Source organism: Peromyscus californicus, unplaced genomic scaffold (assembly GCF_007827085.1).
Source record: "Peromyscus californicus insignis strain IS unplaced genomic scaffold, ASM782708v3 Scaffold_3__1_contigs__length_106647218, whole genome shotgun sequence".
NCBI classification, from domain to species: Eukaryota; Metazoa; Chordata; class Mammalia; order Rodentia; family Cricetidae; genus Peromyscus; species Peromyscus californicus.
The window spans coordinates 28,173,149-28,189,594 of NW_026294551.1; the positions used below are offsets into that span (position 1 = coordinate 28,173,149).

Consider the following 16,446-nt stretch of genomic DNA (forward strand, 5'->3'; position numbering starts at 1 on the left):
TGACCTTTCAATCTTCCTGCCTCAGTCTCCCTAGAGTAGCCCGTATTACATATCTACACCATCAGGCCTGCAGAACACAATCTATAATGTGAGAATATTGGCCTCCGCCTCCCTCCTTCTCTCCTTTACCATTTCAACTAGGATAATTGCCAAGGCTAGTAGCAAGCATTGTATTCTGTTCTTGGCTGTAGTGGTGCATGTCTGTAATCCAAGGAGATAAATAGAGGCATATTCAAAGTTCAAGTTCATCCTAGGATATATACCGAATGAGGTCAGCCTGAGCTATAGGAGACCCTGACTCAAAAAAAAAAAATGCTATTTTGATGTTGACATTATTAGCACTCCTCCCTTTTTTTTTTTTTTTTTTGCCTCAGGCTGGCCTCAGAACCCCTTCTGTGTAGTTGAAGATGACCTTGAGTTCCTGATCCTCTGCCTCTATCTCCCTGGCTGGGGTCACAGGCGGTTGTCTGTAAGTCCATTTTTGAAGCAGAGAAGGAAGGGATATTAGCCAGGGGAAGGGAATAAAGGCTTCCCAAGGCTAGCTCACAGTACAAGCAGAATAACAGAGAACTCATTTCCTTACCACCACCACCACCACACACACACACACCCGCCCCCACACCTGCCCACCCCCCACCCCCATCCCCACAAGCTTCATTCAGAGACTAGTCAGGATGTGAAAGGGTCCTGGGGACCAGAATGTACCTCCACTGTGCTGGGGCAATTATTTATCCAGGAGGGGTCAATGACTGGCCCAGGGTTATCCACCAAGCTTCCAGGTAGGGCTTGGATCCTGAACTGGGGATACCTGTCAGCCCCTCATTCTCTGAGCCTGCCCTTCAGAAGTTGCTGTATAAACTTAATTTGGAGGGTGTGCCCTAGCAAGCTCAGCTCTTCAAAGTCTCCCGTCCTGACTGGTTCTCCAATGGAACACAGATTCCCTCAGAAAGATGCCAGAGAGATCTGTGGTCACTCTGGAGATCAAAGAGGGAGCAGCTGGATTACTCATGACCACAGTTGAACCAGGATTCCCAGTAAAAGGCAAAGGTTCACTAAGACAACCTCCGCCCTCAGCCAACTGTTCCTCCCTGCCCGACTTTCTTCATTTCCAAGTCAGGAGAGGGGAAGCCACCCTGCCAGGACCTGACTTCTCTTCTTCCCCTGGAGGAAAGATAGTTCAGGACAACGTAGGACTAGAAGCTGTAGGAGTTCCAGTGCTCAGACCCAGAAATAAGCAGTCACCTCTTCGAGGTCTTGTCGCCCATCCTTCTTGGGTTACATGTTAGAATATATTCCAGAGGGCACAGCTAGAGTATTGAGTCTCTCACAAAGTCTCGGTCCTTTAGAGCCTAGGGGAGCAGTTGAGGAAATTATGTTTCAGGACCCAAGCTACGGCAGAAAGGAGGATAGGATACAACAGACTCCAGTCCCTGATGCCACCACATCTTGTCTACCGGATACTCTTCTTGGAATGACACGGGATAAAGAAGGAAGGATGCCACGAGAGATGCGGGGTCGAACTAAAGCTGACTCCTGGCCTTGGACCGCACAAGATCCTCGGTCCTAGAGTACAGAGGGGCTCACCCATCACACTGGTTGGTTCTCAAGGCCTTTCCTCTTCCCAGAGGCCCTCTGTTCCAGCTGGCAGCACTCAGGGGCGCTCGGGGCGGAGTTCCTTTGGCCTGTAGCTCACTACCGGGGACAAGTTCCCACGTGACCCACAGTCTACCGGGCACCCGGACGGACGAGCCTTGAAGCTGCTATCTGGCCCATTATAGAGCCCTGATTGGTTTCCCGTTTATGAAACTCCTCGGCCCTCCAATCTTAGCCGGGTGATGGTTGCAGGAAGGCCCTGTATTGTGCTGCAGAGCGGCTCTTGGGATCCCCGAAAACAAAAACAAAGAAAAACAAAGGTGGTCCTTCGAGGGCGGGCTTGGAGGGCTGCAGTTCCCACGCGAAGGTGGCCACTTCCCGGCCTCTCCTCGCCCCGCCCCGCCCCGCCCCGCCAGGACCCAGTCCTCCTCACCCCATAGGCAGAGCGACCCTCCCGCCTCCCCGCCGGCTTCTTCTTCTTTAGCCCCCGCCTTGCTCACTTTCAAAGTTTACTCCGGCCCGGGACCTGCGGCGGAAGCGAGACATGGCTGTCTACCTCGGGATGCTGCGCCTCGGGAGGCTGTGTACCGCGAGCCTGGGGGCGCAGGGACCCCGGACGCTGCTCTCTCGGCCTTGGCAGAACTCAAAGTTGCACGGTGTCCGCGCTCTCAGGTACCCCGAGCAGCTCCCCGAAAAGAGAGAGGGGGCTGGGCAGTCCCGAGGAGGCGGAGGGGACTTGGGAGTTCTGCAGAGTTTGGCAGGGACTGACCCCATTCTGGGTGGCCCTCACTCCCACCTCCCTACCACTTAGGCAGAGGGAATAGCGGGCCTGGCTGGGGTCTGGGGCTGCTTGCTGGTAGCGGCAGTAGTCCTAGACAGAGTTCAAATTCTAGATCAGGATTCTGTATGCGTCCGGTGTGGCACACAGAGCCAGGAGTGTAGGCTTTTAACCGCATACCCGAGGAACAGGGTTGAGTGCGGCCAGGACACTCTCAGCTGTACCTGCTTCGGTGAAAAGCTTGGGACGGTGTAGGGGTCCTCAGGGAACTGGTATAGCAGTTCCTTCTCTCTGTTTTCTTTTCTTTTCTTTTTTCTTTTTCAAGACAGGGTTTCTCTGTGTAGCCCTGACTATCCTGGAACTCTCTCTGTAGCCCAGGCTGGCCTCGAACTCACAGAGATCCACCTGCCTCTGCCTCCCGAGTGCTGGGATTAAAGGCTTGCACCACCACCACCACCACCTGGTTTCTTCCCTCTGTTTTCAATCATTGCCACTTACTTCTGAGTCTGATGCAAGGGCTGGGAAGGGGTTTGGCAGGAGAGGGTTGGTTGAATAAAGCTAATGTGGTCAGGCACTGAAGGGACTGCGGGAGAGTGCCACCGTGGGAAAAGCCAAGGTTGGGGGAGCTGTCTGTGCAATAAGGTTGAGTGGTGGTGTCTTCTGCATCCAGTAGGGGGAAGACCTGCACATGGCTGATCATGCTCTGCCATACGGTCTGGCAGGCTATTAAGCCTGCTGTTCATACTATGCCGGCTGTGGGCTTGGACAGGAGAAGTGGAAACACAGTCGAGAGAGGGATATACCTCTGCAAACTAGGTTTAAAGACACTACTAAGACGGCAAGGGGTGGTGCGTGCCTTTAAGGCAGAGGCAGGCAGATAGATCTCAGAGTTCCAGGCCAGCCTGGTCTACAGAGGGAGTTCCAGGACAGCCAGGGCTACTACACAAAGAAGCCTTGTCTCGAATTCCCTGCCTCCAATAAAAAGATATTTCTGAAAAGAAGTTGGACAGATAAGTTGGAAGATGCCTTTTTGACCGGAACTCTCAGATTACCACCTTCTGAAAACTAGGAAGCAAGTAGTAATGTGTGAGTGTGTGTGTGTGTGTGTGTGTGTGTGTGTGTGTGTGTGAACTCTCAGATTACCACCTTCTGAAAACTAGGAAGCAGGCAGTAATGTGTGTGTGTATGTGTGTGTGTGTGTGTGTGTGTGTGTATGTGTGTGTGTGTGTGTGTGTGTGTGTGTGTGTGTGTGTGTGTGAGATGCATGCTGAATAGGCACTCAACCACTGAAGTCCATGCCCAGCCCCTATAAAGCACTTTAATATCTCTCTGCCTCATTTCCTGAGGAGACCTACATATCACGGCTGGGTAGTGAAATGGGCCCACTAGAGGGGTGGGGGGCACTTTTTTTTTTTTTTTTTTTTGGTTTTTCGAGACAGGGTTTCTCTGTGTAGCTTTGCGCCTCTCCTGGAACTCACTTGGTAGCCCAGGCTGGCCTCGAACTCACAGAGATCCGCCTGGCTCTGCCTCCCGAGTGCTGGGATTAAAGGCGTGCGCCACCACCGCCTGGCTGGGGGGGGGGGGGCACTTTTTAAGGGAGGTTCTCCCGAGTCTCTCTCCTCTCTATTGTCTCTCTAGGCTAACTTGACCTTACCCGATCCCTAGTTGACTGGTCTCACCTTTGAACTCCTGAGTATCCCTGCAAGCTGTGAGGACTCTGAAGAGAGAAGTTTTCCCCCAAAGTACATATAGTTTTTGATACTAAAGCAGATCCAGCATTACATAATAGTGCTTTGATTTGTGTGTGTGGTTCGTGTGTGTGTGTGTGTGTGTGTGTGTGTGTGTGTGTGTGTGTGTGTGTAGAGGTGCACGTGTGTCCGTGCACCTGTGTTTTAAGTGCAGGGGAAAGCAAATGCTCAGTGTCCGATGTTCTCCTTTATCTGTCTCTACCTTACTGTTTGGAGCGAGGGTCTTTGACTGAGCCTGGAGCTCACTGAGTTGGCGAGGCTGGCTAGCCAATGACTTCTAGGGATCTTTCCTTTTCACTCTCCCTCTCCCTAGCACTGAGAGGTTACAGATGGCTGAGCAACTGTGCCCAGCTTTTGTGTGAGTGCTGGGGATCCAAACTCTGTTCCTTATGCCTGCACAGCGCTTTACTGACTGAAGCATTTCCCTAGCTAGCCCTAACATTCCTGATCTTTGACCTTTTCCTGTGTAAACAAAGCAGGTCACTTACTTGCCTCAGGCCTGTGACCTCTGAGGATTTCAGTGTCAGGGCCTCAGAGAAACTGCGTTGGGAAGAGACCTGTTTATCCAGAGGAAAAAAAAGACGTCCTGAGCATCTGGCTCAACTTCTTCCCATTCCTCTCCTGTTTGCATCCTTCCTTGCTGTCTGTGGGTGCTTTTGTGTGGTTTGTCTTCTGCTCTCCCCTGCAAAAGCCTCCCCTCGGGCATCTCAAATAGTTAACCCTCTCTGAAGGCATTCCTTCCCTGTGTCTAGCACCTAGGCCACGGCTCTCAGACCCGACCCGGTGGGAGGGTGAAGGAAAGGAGGGGAGCATTAATTGGATGGTGTGGGAAAGCTGTTGTCCTCCGGTCTCTCTGATGAGGTTAAAGGCAGGCTTTGCTGCCACCCAGCACAGCAGGTCAGTCACTCCGGGTCCATATTTGGGTTTTGTTTGTGTTTTGGAGGCAGGGTCTTGGTGTGTAACCCAGGCTGACCTGCAACCTGAAGCCATCAATCTTCCTGCCTCAGCTTCTGGAACTGTGAAATTACAGGCGTGTATCATCATGCCCAGCTCGGGTTGCTGGTTTTGCTGGACAGGAAAGAACAAGAATTTGAAGCCCGCCTGCCTTGAGATACAAACCTGGCTCCTAATCTCCGAGTGTGGTTACTTTGTTGCTAATAATGAATTCTTACCTGCTGGCTTGCTGTGGGATTGCTCTCAGCCTTTCCTTTGAGGTGGGGCTGACCCTGGATAGCTAAGATTTAGACTTGATCTGGACCCTTTGCAATTCCATCAAAGGTCAAGAGTGTTGAACCCGCCCCCATCCCTGACTCCAACCCCCACCCCCAACGACTGGGGCTCTGTACAGTGGTCTCAAGGGGGAAGCCTGCAGCATAGGGGCCCGAACCCTAAATGTTTCAGACTTAAGAAATCTCTCCCATCATTTTTTTCTTCCTTCTCCTTTTCTTTCTTTCTTTTATTAGCAGAACCAGGAATCAAACCCAGAATCTTGTACAGGTTATGCAACGGGTATCCTCTGCTCACTTGTTTCGTAGGAAGACTTTGTTAATACTCAAACAACAACTTTGCATGTACTTTCTCTTTGTATCCATAAATGCACATCTACCAGCCATTCCGTTCAGGATGCTGAAAGTGAGTGCTCTTGCCAATCGAGTATTGCGTTCAAAATCTTTATTGCGGTTCTGACTCCTAAGGAGTTCTTTGTAGTCTGCTTCTTTCATAGGTTGTGGGTTCCTTCAGGGAGGTTATATTGAGTCATCATAGGACTTTATGGTATAATTACATATGGTAAATTGCATGGATCTTAAATGTATTGCTCAGTGAATAAATGGTTTGTTTTCTATTTGCTATAACTGAACGCCAGAGAACAGAGCAATTTGTGAGCCTCCCCTCAGAGATTCATTTAGCTCAGAGTTCTGAAGGATGATGGGAGTCCAAGAGCACGGTGCCAGCATCTACTTGGCACCAGTGAGAGCCATCTTGCTGGGTCATGACATGGCATCACGTGGTGAGACCCAGAAAAGATGCCAAGGAGAGTCCTTTCAAAGAAAAGCTGCTCCCTCTATAACCCATTAATCCACAGAAACATGGATGGATTACTCCATTCCCAAGTGCAGAGGCCTCATGATCCAAAGGTTACATTTTCTCTTTCTCTCTCTCTTTTCTGAGACAGGGTTTCTCTGTATAGCCTTGGCTGTCCTGGAGTTTGCTTCGTAGACCAGGCTGGCCTTGAATCACAGAGATCCCCTGTCTCTGCCTCCAGAGTGCTGGGATTAAAGGCACCACCATGCCTGGCCAGAAGTTACATTCTAAGAATCATTACCATATGAATTTGAAGATCATGCAAACCATGGCATGTTTACTCATTACCCAGCTTCCCAAGGGACAGAACTTTCTTCTTCTTCTTCTTCTCTCCTTTTCTTCTTTTCCTTCCTTCCTTTCTTATTTTATTTAATAATTTAAAACAAATTACTTTTATGCACATGGATGTCTTGCCTGTATGTATGTCTGTGTACCACAGACTTGCCTGGTGTCCCCAGAAGCCAGAAAAGGGTATCAGGTCCTTTGGAACTGGAATTCAAGATGGCTGTGAGCCACTGTGTGGGTGTTAGGAACTGAACTTGAGTCCTCTGGAAGAGCAGCCAGTGCTTAATTGTTGAGACACCTCTTTAGCTCTTTCTCGCTTTATTTTTTGAGATGGGACCTCATGATGTAGAGGTCCAGAGGGGCCTCAGACTCACAGCAATCGCCCGGTCTCAGCCTTCCAGTGCTGGAATTACAGCTATGAGCCTCCACACCCAGCTGTACTTTTTACTTCTTCCTTCTCATTTGTATGGGTTCCTTTTCTTTACTTAAATGCTTGAGGAGAACAATTTAAAGAAGATTTATGTTGGCTCAGGGATTGAGGGCAAAGTCCATCGTGGCCGGGAGGACATGATGGCAGGAGTGTCATTTTGTGTCCACAGTCAGGAAAGGAAGAGAAAATGAATGCTGGCACTCAGCCCTCCTTCTCTTTTCTACACAGTCTGGGATCCCGGCCTGTGGGACGGTGCCGCTCACATCCGGGTTAGCTCTTCCTCCCTCAGTAAGCCTCTTTGGAAACACCCTTGAAGACACTCTCCAGCTCTGTGATTCCAAGTCCAGTCAATTGTACCATGATTAACCACCCACAGTGTGTGTGATGTGTGAGTGAGTGTGTGCATGAGCTCTGGATTTCAGACCTAGGACCTTGCACATACTCTGTGTTCAAGTGCTCAGCCACTGGGTTGGTTTCAACACCACCCCCAGGTCTAAGTTTTTCTTTTTCTCATGTTTTTATTTACGTATCATGTTCACCTTGGTCAGAGTTAATTTTCCCCTCTGCTGAGGACCTGGAAACATTTTCAGAAGTATTTATTTACTTGTGTGTATTGGTCCATGCTTGACAATCTCCTTCCACCATGTGGGGCCTAGGGATTGAACTGGGTCTTCTTTAGGCTTGGCCAATAGGACCTTAAACTGCTGAGGACTGTCACGGTCACTGAGGACTCTTTAGGGAGAAGTGTTTGTATTTGCTTGTTTGTTTTTTATTGAGATAGGGTCTCTTTCTATAGCCAAGGTTAGCCTCAAACTCAATACCTCTCGTGCCTCAGCCTTGGAAATTCTGAATTATAACCATGAGTTACCACACCTGTGGTTTTTTTTTTTTTTTTTTTGCCGGGGGGGTGGGGGGGGTGGGGGGTAGGGGGATAGGGAGTGGCGTACAGGTCAAGGTCTCACTCTGTAGCCAGGCTGGTCTGGAACTCCGTAGACCAAGCTGTCCCAACACTCATGGCAGTCATCCTAGTCATCCTGCCTCACCCTCCTGTGTGGTAGGATTATACGTGTACACCACCACACTTGCTCTCTGAGGACCTTTTAAGAGCATCATGTGCTCTTAGTGACCACTGTCTAATTGGCCTTGGGTTAAGAAAATAGCCACTTATTAATGCTCTCATTTGGATTTTGTCACAAGTACGTGTTGGTTTTCTGGAATAAGAGTTGCAGGTTGTAGCTGGTGTAAGTATATCGTCCTATGTGCAGTAGATAAGCATCGGAACTTTCTGGCTGGAGATGTAGCTCAGTGATACAGTGCTCATCAAGCATGCCTGGGGCCCTGCGATCTATCCCCAACACACAATAACAAAACAAAGATTGTGATTTTATTTCAGGATAGGCGGCCTCAGACATACACTCTGAAATTAATATGATAAAAAACTATGCACAGGAATATACACCTGCACTTTCAGCATGGGGTGTGGAGGCAGGAGGATAATTTAACACTGGGTTTGCAGGTCCAAGGTTATCCTTCCTACCAACCAAGGCAACTAGATGGTCAGTCACTATGCCTGTGTCTAAAAATAGAGCAACAAACCCCCCAGGATGTTGATGACTGATGGCAGATAGGCTGAGGGAATGGTATCTTGTAACAATAAATCTCAGGGTGGTATGCAAGGGAGCTGGGGGAAAAGAGCCTGATTTTGAGTCCCCTATTTGAGTCCACAAGTCACCTCATCATGTGATATTTTAGATACCCTAGTGAAGAAGGCATTAACCCTCTAGACTTTTTTCTTTTTTTGAGGCAAGATCTGACTGACCCAGGCTGAGCTGGAACTTACTATGTAGCCCAGGTTAGCCTCAGACTCACAGTGGTCCTCCTCCCTTAGCCTGCTGAGTACAGGAATCACAGGCGGGAGCTACTATATGTTCGTTGCTTTATTATTATTATTATTATTATTATTATTATTATTATTATTATTTTAGATTTTATTTATTTGATTTGACTTATGTGTACCTGTATGTATTTATGTGAGTGTATGACACATGTGTGTGGGTGCCCATAGAAGCCAAAAGAAAGTGTTGGATCCCCTGGAGCTGGGGTGACAGTTGATTGTCAGCAGATTGATGTGGCTGCTGCCAACTGAATTGGGTCCTCTTGGAGAGCAGAAATTGCTCTCAACCACTGAGCCATCTCTCTAGCCCCTAACATTCCCCCCCTCCAAGGAGATAGAGTTTTGCTATATTGCCCAGTTAATTCCATACTCATGGGCTTAAGTGATCCTCCTGCCTCAGCTTCCCAAATAATTAGAACATGAGTCTCATCATGTCTGGCAAACTTCTTTCACTTTTTTCCCTCTTAATCATATTAAAATAATAAAAAGCCACACATGGTGGTATACACCTGTAATTTCAGCACTTGGGATGTGGAGGGAAGATTATCGAATGCCAATCTAAGCTACATATTGGGTTTGAGGCTAGCCTGGGCTACATAATACAGGACACTCTGTCTAATACATCTAAATTAGGGAAGATTGTTCAGTGGGAGAAAAGTGTAAGACAGCAAGCCTGATGATGACCTTACTTTAGTCCCCAGGACCTACTATGTAGGTAGACCATGAAGAGAATAAACTTCAAATATTTTCCTCTGACCTCCACGCATATGCCATTACATGCTCTGCCCCCACCAAATACACACAAACAAATACATGTAACTAATGTTTTTAATTATCAGAAAAAAAGTGAAGATTTCAAACAAGAAATATGCAAGATATAACATAATACATGATAGAATAATAAACACCTGTGTCCCTGTCACTCAGAAATACAACTTAGCCATACTTAATTTCAGAAGGGTTATCAGTGGAAGAAATAAACCATTACAGATAAAACTGAAGTCCCCTCCCCATTTTTAAAGTTTTTTTTAAAAATTTATTTTTTTGTATTTTATGTTCATTGGTGTTTTGCCTGCATGTATGTCTGTGTGAGGGTGTTGAGTCCCCTGGAACAGGAGTTACAGACAGGTGTAAGCTGCCATGTGGGTGCTGGGAATTGAACCCGGGTCCTCTGGAAGAGCAGCCAGTGCTCTTAAGTGCTGAGCATCTCTCCAGCCCCATTTTTAAAGTTTTTATTTTATGTGTGTGGCTGTTTCGACTGCATGTACGTCTGTACAGCATGTGCATGCAGTGTGCATGGAGGTCAGAAGAGGGCGTCGGATCCCCTGGAACTGGAATCATAGAGGATTTGAGCCAAGGATTGTCGGGTGCTGGGAATCCAACCCTGGTCCTCTGGAAAAGCAGCAGGGCTCTGAACTGCTGAGCCATACCCTCAGCCCTGATGTCTCCTTTATATCTTCCCTGTCATAAATCTAATTGTGTTGTAGCATAGCACGGCTTATACTTTGTTTCTTTATACCAGGATTGAATTCAGAGCCTTTATATAGCCTAAACATTCTCTGACACTGGGCTAGACCATAACCTGGTTTATACTTTTGACATATCCCTGAGCCAACAGGTGATATATTGTATCATTTGGTGTATACAGTTTACATTTGTTAGACCTGTAAAGCACATGTAGTCATTCCATGTGAACGCTTTTTTTGTTTTTGTGTTTGTATACAGGCTACATATTATACTGTTGTGAACAAAGCTAGCACGTTAGTTCTTTCAAGAGCTGATGCCCGGGGATGTGGATTCTCGGCTTTCCCTGCTGCCCAGCAGTCGGTGGCGTGAGTGTCATGTGCAGCAGCAGGGTTGCTGAGCCAGGGAGCTGAGGGAGCTGACGCTGCAGCTCTTCAGGGTACTGCCCCGAAGATCTGTGCTGTTGTGACTCCCAGCAACTTCCAAATCTTGCTGTTTCCCTAGATTACTGCCGGTACTTAGAGTGGTCGGACTTTGAAGCACTTCCGGGGCCACTCTGCTGTGGTTTTAAGTTTACATGCCCATGGCTATCAGTGCGTTTGTTTGTCTTTTGAAATATTTGCTGGCCATCTCTCCTGTGACTCTTCCATTCTTATTATTTGCTTATTTATTGTGGTAGATTATATTATTATTGTGTCCTTGTTAATTCGTGGGGATTTTAAAAAGCAGGCTAGGTTCAAAAGATGGCTCAGTGGTTAAGAGCTCTAGTATTGCTCTTCTAGAGGATCCCAGTTGGTTTCCAGCGCTCACTTCAGGTGGTTCATGATTGCCTGTAATGCCAACTTCAGAGGGATCCGATGCCTTTTGTCTCTGATGGCACCTGCACTCATGTGCACATACCCACATGCACACACACACACATAACTAAAATTAAAATAAATTTTTTTTTAAAGCATGCTAGGGCTGGGCAGTGGTGGTATATGCCTTTAATCCCAGGACTCAGGAGGCAGAGGCAGGTGGATTTCTGTGAGTTTGAGGCCAGCCTGGTTTACAAAGCAAGTTCCAGGACAGCCAGAGCTGTTACACAGAGAAACCGTATCTCAAAAAGCCAAAGCAAAAAAAGGCAGGCTAGGGGCTGGAGAGATGCTCAGTGGTTAAGAACACTTGCTGTTTTTACAGAGGACCCAGGTTTAGTTCCCACACCCACAGGGCAGCTCACAGTCATATGTAACTCCATTTGTAGGGGATCTAATGCCTTCTTTTGGCCTCCATGGACACCAGGCGTTCACATGGTGCACAGACATATATTCAGGCAAAACACTCATGAGCTTAATAAAATAATAAAAATCAATCTTCTACGAAACAAGCTAGAAACCAGTCTTTTGTCTTCCGTATTAAATAAAATTCGTAAACCCAGGAGGTGTTTGTCTATTGCCAGTGCTATGGGTCGAACCCGGAGCCTCGAATGTGCTGGGAAAGTGCTCTGTTGTTGAGCCGCATCCCCAGCTCCACTTCTTTATGTATTTCTTTCGCTTTGCATCTTTTCTGTTTTCTCCTATAATATTTTTATTATGTTAAAATGTAGAACATCAAGTTGTCATTTTTAGCACATATTAATTATACATAATATGGGTTTCTTTGTGGCATTTTCATACATATGCATAATGTATGAAATCATATACATCCCATACTTTCTCTTATCCTCTTCCTGCTCCCAGGGAGTCGCCTTTCTAGTTTCATGGTGTGCGTGTGTGCGTACGTGCGTGCATGTGCGAGTTACATTAGGGTTGTTTACAGGAGCAGAGGTGTGGCTTTTATAGGAGCTTGGACACCTTACCAGTGGCTACACCGCTGAAGAAAATGTCCCCTCCCCCCATCAACTGTTATTTTGTGTAAATCTCCTGAGGTGGGGTGCTTGTGAGCCCCTTTTCCTCCCATGACAGGATGTTGACAGACCCAATCTGGCCTCGGTTGTGTGCTGGTAATCACAGCTTCTCAGGAAACTCAGCGTTCGGTACATCTCCTCCACCTTCCCTCAGCTCTTAATTCTTTACACCTCTTCATCTGAGATGTTCCCTGAAACTTGGAATGGATGATGTAGATGGCCCATCTGTGGACAGGCATTCAGCTGTCACTTATTCACTGTACTTTGACCAGTTATAAATCTCGGCACTCACTATTGACCAAAGCTCCCACCTAAGCTGACTACACAGCATCGCTAGTCTGTGGTTATTGAGAAGCCAGTTTTATGTGCACAAGATGTCCTGGGTTTTGTTTCATTGAGACAGGCTCTCATGTAGCTCAGGCTAGCCTCAAAGTCACTGTGTAATCAAGGATGACCTTGAACTCCAGATCCTCCTGCCTTCACCTCCCAGGTGCTGAGTTTCCAGGTGTGAGCTGTCATGCCTGGCCCACTTGCTTGCCTTAGTCTTATTGATCATTTACATTTTTCTTTTTGATATTTTTAATTATGCATGAGGGGAAGGTTTGTGCATGTGAGTGCAGGTTCCCTTCGCAGCCTGAAGAGGATGTTGGATTCATGGGAGCTGGAATTACAGGCAATTATGAGCTGCCTGATGTAGGTGCTGGGAACCAAATTCTGTTTAAGCAGCACTTGCTCTTAACCAGTGAGCCATCTCCCCAACCATATTTTTTTCTTCTTAAAAAAAAAAAAAATCGTCTGGTGGTGGTGGCGCACGCCTATAATCCCAGCACTCGGGAGGCAGAGGCAGGTGGATCTCTGAGTATGAGGCTCTCTGAGTTTGAGGCCAGCCTGGTCTACAGACACTGTGAGTTTCAGGACAATCAGGGCTACTCAGAGAAACCCTGTTAAAAACCAACCCCTGGCCCCCAAAATCATATGTACACTGGGTGTGGTGGCTCACAGCTTTAATCTTAGCATCTGGAAAGCAGAGGCAAGTGGATCTCCATGAGTTCAAGGCCAGCCTTATCTATATAGAGAGTTCCAGGATAGTCAGGGCTACATAGTATGACCCTGTCTCAAAAAGCCAAAGTAAATAGATTAATTAATTAAATTAATAACTAAAAATAAATAAATTACGTTTATGATGTATGTGCCTTGTCATGAATGTGGAGGTCAGAGGACAACTTGTAGGAGTTGGTTTTATCTGTGTTCAGGGATTGATCTCAAGTCTGGCAGCCAACACCTCTGCCTACTGGGCCAGCTAGTTCACTGACCTTGCATCAGATACCAGTGAAGGAAGGGGACAAAGGTCAGTGCTAGTTCATGACTTGGGGCTAATTGGCAATTGCTTTCAATTTCATTTCAAAAGCTTTGCTGGTGGCTGGCATGATACTTTCATTAGCTGACCCTAGCTTGGGAGATGCTTCTGCGGTTCTGGGCACCTGGCATCTGCACTACCCATCTTTCCTCTCTATTGGTGTCTGAAAAGATCAAGAGGCCTTGCCCAGGGCCTGGGGCATTTCAGACTCCCAGCAGGGTACACCTGTTGACCTCTGGTTCAACTTCCAAGGATCATAACGATAGGTATGGCTTCAGGAGGCAAAACAAGCAGTTCCTCCTCATGGGCCTGTTTGCTCGGGCATTATCAATAGCCCTGCCTCGGTGGCTCCTTGGAGCCTAGCTCTGCTGTGCCTGTGTCTGACCCAGACAAAATTGAGTAATCCTTTGTGTTGGGGGTGATGATTGCTGCCCACCCTGAAATTCGACAGAATGCCTCAGACTCCACCTGGGATTCCTTCTGTCCAGGTTTTGTGAGGCTGGGCCTGGCAGGGAGCGTGAGACCCTCTGGGTTTGCCTTTCCTGGGAGCTATGGAGACAGAATCCAGTGGTTGGTGCTGGGAGGAGAAAGGTGAGCTGGAACCCTGAGGACTGGGGAGTGAGCTGAGGTAATGAATTAAGTGCCACAAACAGATTATAGAAAGAACCGTGTGTGTACTTGAGGGCAGCCGGGATCCCTCTAGGGGGAGTGCTGGGGGGCTCCTGCTGAGAACTCTTCTGGGAAGAGGTTTCCAGAGCCCTACCCCTTCAGTGGGTTCTGTAGCAAGGCCACTAGGGGAGGCTGTGACTGGGCTGCAGCGGAAAGAGCAATGTGTTCAGAAAGGATCTAGGCTTGCTACCTGCCAGCTCTGGACCTTCAGGAAGCAAACCTCTTGCTATTTTTTTTAATAGAGTTATTATATATATATATATATATATATATATATATATATATATAATTTTGTTATTATATTTATCCATCTACAAATTCACACATGGATTCCACGGCACCTGTCTAAAGGTCAGAGAACACTGTGAAAGTCACTTCTCGCCGGGCAGTAGTGGCGCACACCTTTAATCCCAGCACTCAGGAGGCAGAGGCAGGCGGGTCTCTGGTCTACAGAGTGAGTTCCAGGAAAGGCGCAAAACTACACAGAGAAACCCTGTCTCGAAAAACCAAAAAAAAAAAAAAAAATTCACTTCTCTCCTTCCATCATGTGGGCCCCAGGATCAAACTCAGGTCATCAGGCTTAGCAGCAAGCTCCTGCTGAGCCATCTCACTGACCCCTAGTGTGTGTGTGTGTGTGTGTGTGTGTGTGTGTGTGTGTGTGTGTAATATTACACATATTATATATATATTTAAAAGTTTCATGTGCATGGGTGTTTTTCCTGCATGTGTATCTGTGTATGATGTGCTTGCCTGGTGTCCAGGAGGCCAGAAGAAAGTGTCAGATCTCCAGGGACTGGAGTTACCTACAGTTTGGTTGTGAGACATCCTGTGGGTCATCTGGAAGAGCAGCTGGTGCTCTTTATTTAGAGGAGCTCAGAAGGAGAAAGCAACCTACGGCAGAGTCCTGGGGTGGGCTTCTCGAAGAAGAGTTACTTTATTGTAGTTTGAGACTGTCTTAGATAGCATAGCCGACCTCAGACTCGCCGTGGAGTTAAGGATCATCTTGAACTCTTTTTTTTTTTTTTTTTTTGGTTTTTGGTTTTTCAAGACAGGGTTTCTCTGCATAGTTTTGGTGCCTGTCCTGGATCTCGCTCAGTAGACCAGGCTAACCTCGAACTCACAGACATCCACCTGCCTCTGCCTCCCGAGTGCTGGGATTAAAGGCGTGTGCCGCCGCCACCACCACCAGCAGCACCAACCAACCAACCAACCAACCAACCCCCCCCCCCCCCCCCCCCCCCCCCCCCCCCCCCCCCCCGACAGTCTTAATCTTGATGTCTCTACTTTTATTTCCAAACACCAAACAATGTTGCTTTGTGTAGCCGGGGCATGGCCTGAAAAACTTCCTCTTCCTCTTGCCTTCTGGTTGCTGGAGTTACTGGCCTGCAACACCCCATGCAGCTCAGTGCTTCTTGATTGGCAGCTCACCCCCTTTCTCTAATTCCCAGGAGCTCTCAGCGCTAGGGCTGAGGACAGCACCTTGGTGAGGGGTGCCAAAGTGCATTTCACAGTCATCACGGCTCCTGCACCCATTGCCATAATAAAAGATAAAATCATTCTTTTATTAATCTTCTAGTGGGGGAGCTTTGTTTAGGCTTTTTGGGGTTGGTTTTTTTTTTTTTTTTTTTTTTTTTTTGAGACAGGCTTTCTCTGTGTTGCCTTGGCTGTCCTGGAACTCACTCTGTAGACCAGGCCAGACTAGAATTCAGAGATCCACCTGCCTCTGCCTTCCGAGCACTGGGATTAAAGGTGTGCATGGCGGCCACTACCACCACCACCACCACCTGGCAGGGCTGTGGAATAATCTTTTTGCACACTGTGAAGAGATGTGTCTTTGTCAAGGAACCTTCTGATTGCTTTAATAAAGAACTGAATGACCAGTAGCTAGGTCGAAAGAGGTTTGGTGGAATTTCTGGACAGAGGGAGAAGAGGAGGTGATAAATCTAGGTGCAGGAGAGATGCCAGAGAACACAGAGAGGAAACAGGAGGTGCAAGATGGAAGAGAGATAAAAAGCCTCAAGGCAAAACATAGATTAATATAAGTGGATTAATTTAAGTTATAAGTGCTAGTGGGACAAACCTAAGCTATAGGCCAAGCTTTGGTAACTAAGTCTCTGTTTTTTGTTTTTTGTTTTTGTGAGCTGGTGGCCCAAAGAAAATGCTGTTTACAAATGGCACCCAACATGGGGTCACATATATCCACATAAGGCCTGAGAAAGCATAAAAAAAGAGTTCAGAACACAGAGTCAAAGGTGGCTTCC

The 16,446-nt window shown here is 47.4% G+C and overlaps 1 protein-coding gene across 1 annotated transcript in view; it reads left to right on the forward strand.

Annotated features, from left to right (window-relative positions):
* Nucleotides 1–700: 700 nt before the first annotated feature.
* Acsf2 (acyl-CoA synthetase family member 2) overlaps nt 701–16,446 on the forward strand; it is a 43,006-nt gene continuing 27,260 nt past the window's right edge. The window contains exon 1 of the mRNA XM_052757361.1: nt 701–2,265. Within this exon, the coding sequence (XP_052613321.1) occupies nt 2,138–2,265 (128 nt within the window). The 5' untranslated portion in view covers nt 701–2,137. The remainder of the gene's footprint in view (nt 2,266–16,446) is intronic.